The 2553-nt window shown below is 34.2% G+C and overlaps 1 protein-coding gene across 1 annotated transcript in view; it reads left to right on the top strand.

The window, feature by feature from the left end:
• Window positions 1-1581: 1581 nt before the first annotated feature.
• Window positions 1582-2553, top strand: part of LOC109538484 (lysoplasmalogenase-like protein TMEM86A) — a 4388-nt gene continuing 3416 nt past the window's right edge. Inside the window, exon 1 of the mRNA XM_048670482.1 lies at window positions 1582-2008. Coding sequence (XP_048526439.1) covers window positions 1988-2008 — 21 coding nt within the window. The 5' untranslated portion in view covers window positions 1582-1987. The remainder of the gene's footprint in view (window positions 2009-2553) is intronic.

Raw genomic sequence — 2553 nt, 5'->3', positions numbered from 1 at the left:
AGCTGAAGAGAGATTCGTATCGTCTTAACATCAAGAATGCGTTGCGTGAAAGAAAATAAGAAGACGGAACCCATGTTTTCTGAAATAACCGAGGTAAACTCAAATATTTTTTCAATTAAATTCAAAACATATTTATTATATATTATTACAAAACAGTAATGATGTTTATCATTTTATGTTAAATATGAAAGATTACAAGATAGATACCTAAATATTGATTATTTGTTGTTACAAAATGAAATAACAAATAATAGAACATATTATTGCATTAAATGTTATTAATAATAGTTGTGACACTTTATTTGCCCTTAATCTTGAGCGTTTTTCATAAATTGACCCTGCCTTCTTTAGAAAATATCCGCTCAACATCTGGCTTAACAAATGTTTCCGATGAAAATCACTAAACAAGTAGGTAATAATATTTTACCGAATCGTGCAATACAATACAAATGGACATCATCAGTACGGAAAGTAAGACATCATCGGTCCGGGATTGTATCGATACGATTTAATTTAATTTAATCTTTTCTTTATACAAATTTGCGCCCACAATCAATCAGACGATTTAAAATAGGTCCAACAGTTTTTTCAAAAACTTTATTGTAGTGGATCTTAGGCACAATTTTGTTGCACATCAATTGTTAGTTCTTAAAACAATATTTAACAGTGCACGGCAATGTGCAATCTCATTTGCAATGGTAAATACCCAGTCGTTTGAAGATGATTTTCAAAAGTTTCTAATACATTTTTCTGCAAATTGATGGACGATCCGCATTTTTTTGCCCTTAAACTGCTTTAGTGTGTATAATTGTGTGTGTACTTTAATTGGAAATTTAAAAGATGGCGAAACTCGAACAGACATGTAGTACATGAGCACCCTTAACCCAGTATTTGCACTATCTGCAGCTTCTCTCTTGATAATTTGCTGATTCATTGTTATCAGGGTTATAAAATAAACTGCACCGAACACACTAATATCACACTCAATAAGAGATAAATCAAAATCACTGACAGTTTAATAACACAATGTGTATTTGAAAAGTTTATCAGATCTACAGATGCACCCGCACTAAGAGAAAAATGTCGAATTCAAAGTGCATATGTGCTGTTGTAGGAGTTGTTGGAAGAAAAAGTGACACAACATTTTCCCAGCAACGGAACTGAGTTACTGCGCCGGTGCGTTGGGTTGGCGCACCCCTAAAAATTAACTGAGTTACCCAGGCCTACTACTTGGGGAAAAAATGATTTATTCGAAAATGTATAGATGGTGCGCTAATTGTGTCCGTCAGTGTATCTAACTTTAGCAAGCAAATAAAGTTTTGAAAACAGTTTTACAACAGAGCAAAGTTTTAAAGACCCTTAACAAAGCAGCGGTTTTTTGAATAAACTTTTCCTGTCATACAATGATGTTTTTAAATTCAGTTTTTTTTTTGTAAATTTCATTGTTAGATTTGAAAACCACTCAAACCTCATCAATCATTCCAAGGCGGAAAAACATTGGCAAATTTTCCGATAATGATGCGAAATTATGCGCGCAATTTTGTTGATGATATGGAATTTCGCTGTTCGGATTAGCATTGCATGTGAATTGCTCACCAGAGCAGCGCATTATTTCATAAAATGTGAATGATAAAAAGCATAATAACGTCGGTCCGATTACAGTCCGAGATGCGCTATTTTGAAGACAATCTCCTCTAATATCAGCGCATTTAGTTCAATTGCAATACTAGTAAGAAAACACACAATAGATAATCAACCACAATGGATATGGTGAAGCATGCGCATCGTTCGAGAACATTTTAAACGATCCATATGCTTTTATCCATACAAAACGCAACAAAAAGCAAGAATGTCCGAACAAGGTATTTATAATCGGATATACACACTCGATGCCACAAATCCGGTTTGATTTTCATGGGATGTAAACGTGTGTTTGTTTATTTAGTTTTACTTGTAATAAACAGGAATTTGGGTTGATTGAGGCAGAATGCATTCAACGGAGGTTCAGGTGAGTGAAACGCCGTTTTGCACTTGCAGCTATCAACATCTATTCGAACTGTTCACTGTAATCTGGATCATCGATTGCACCTGAATTAATTGCTAGTATTAGAAGGTTTATAGGTTGAGTGGCACTCTGAGTACGTAGCATTTAAGTAAAAAATATACGTGTTAATTTAGTTGCGCATATACAGGGCGTAGGGAAAAAATCGCAAAAAATCTGCAATGCTTTTCTTCACCGTTTGCGGACAAAATGAGTTGATATTTCGCCTGCAAAATGTTCTTCAAATACTCTTTCTCGACAGTGGCCCATTTTTGAGAAATGCCACAACTACCTTTTTATGTAGATAAGTTCTATATTGTTGAGGCGGATTTCTTTTTTTAAAAACCTCTTTTTGGGTATTTTGCCGCAAAAATTTTTGTCTTTAAAAAAGACAGAATTTCCTTACGTCTTTTATTCCAGATTGATAAATAGTGCTCCTATTTCGCAATAAGAACGAATTATTTATCAAAAAGTAATCAAGAACTATCACCTAGAGGGTATCCTGCGACACA

This window comes from Dendroctonus ponderosae, unplaced genomic scaffold (assembly GCF_020466585.1).
Source record: "Dendroctonus ponderosae isolate FM_Combo_2020 unplaced genomic scaffold, Dpon_F_20191213v2 Dpon_F_20191213_1, whole genome shotgun sequence".
NCBI classification, from domain to species: domain Eukaryota; kingdom Metazoa; phylum Arthropoda; class Insecta; order Coleoptera; family Curculionidae; genus Dendroctonus; species Dendroctonus ponderosae.
Note: the sequence above shows the minus strand (reverse complement) of the source record. Positions and strands in the feature narration are given on the sequence as shown.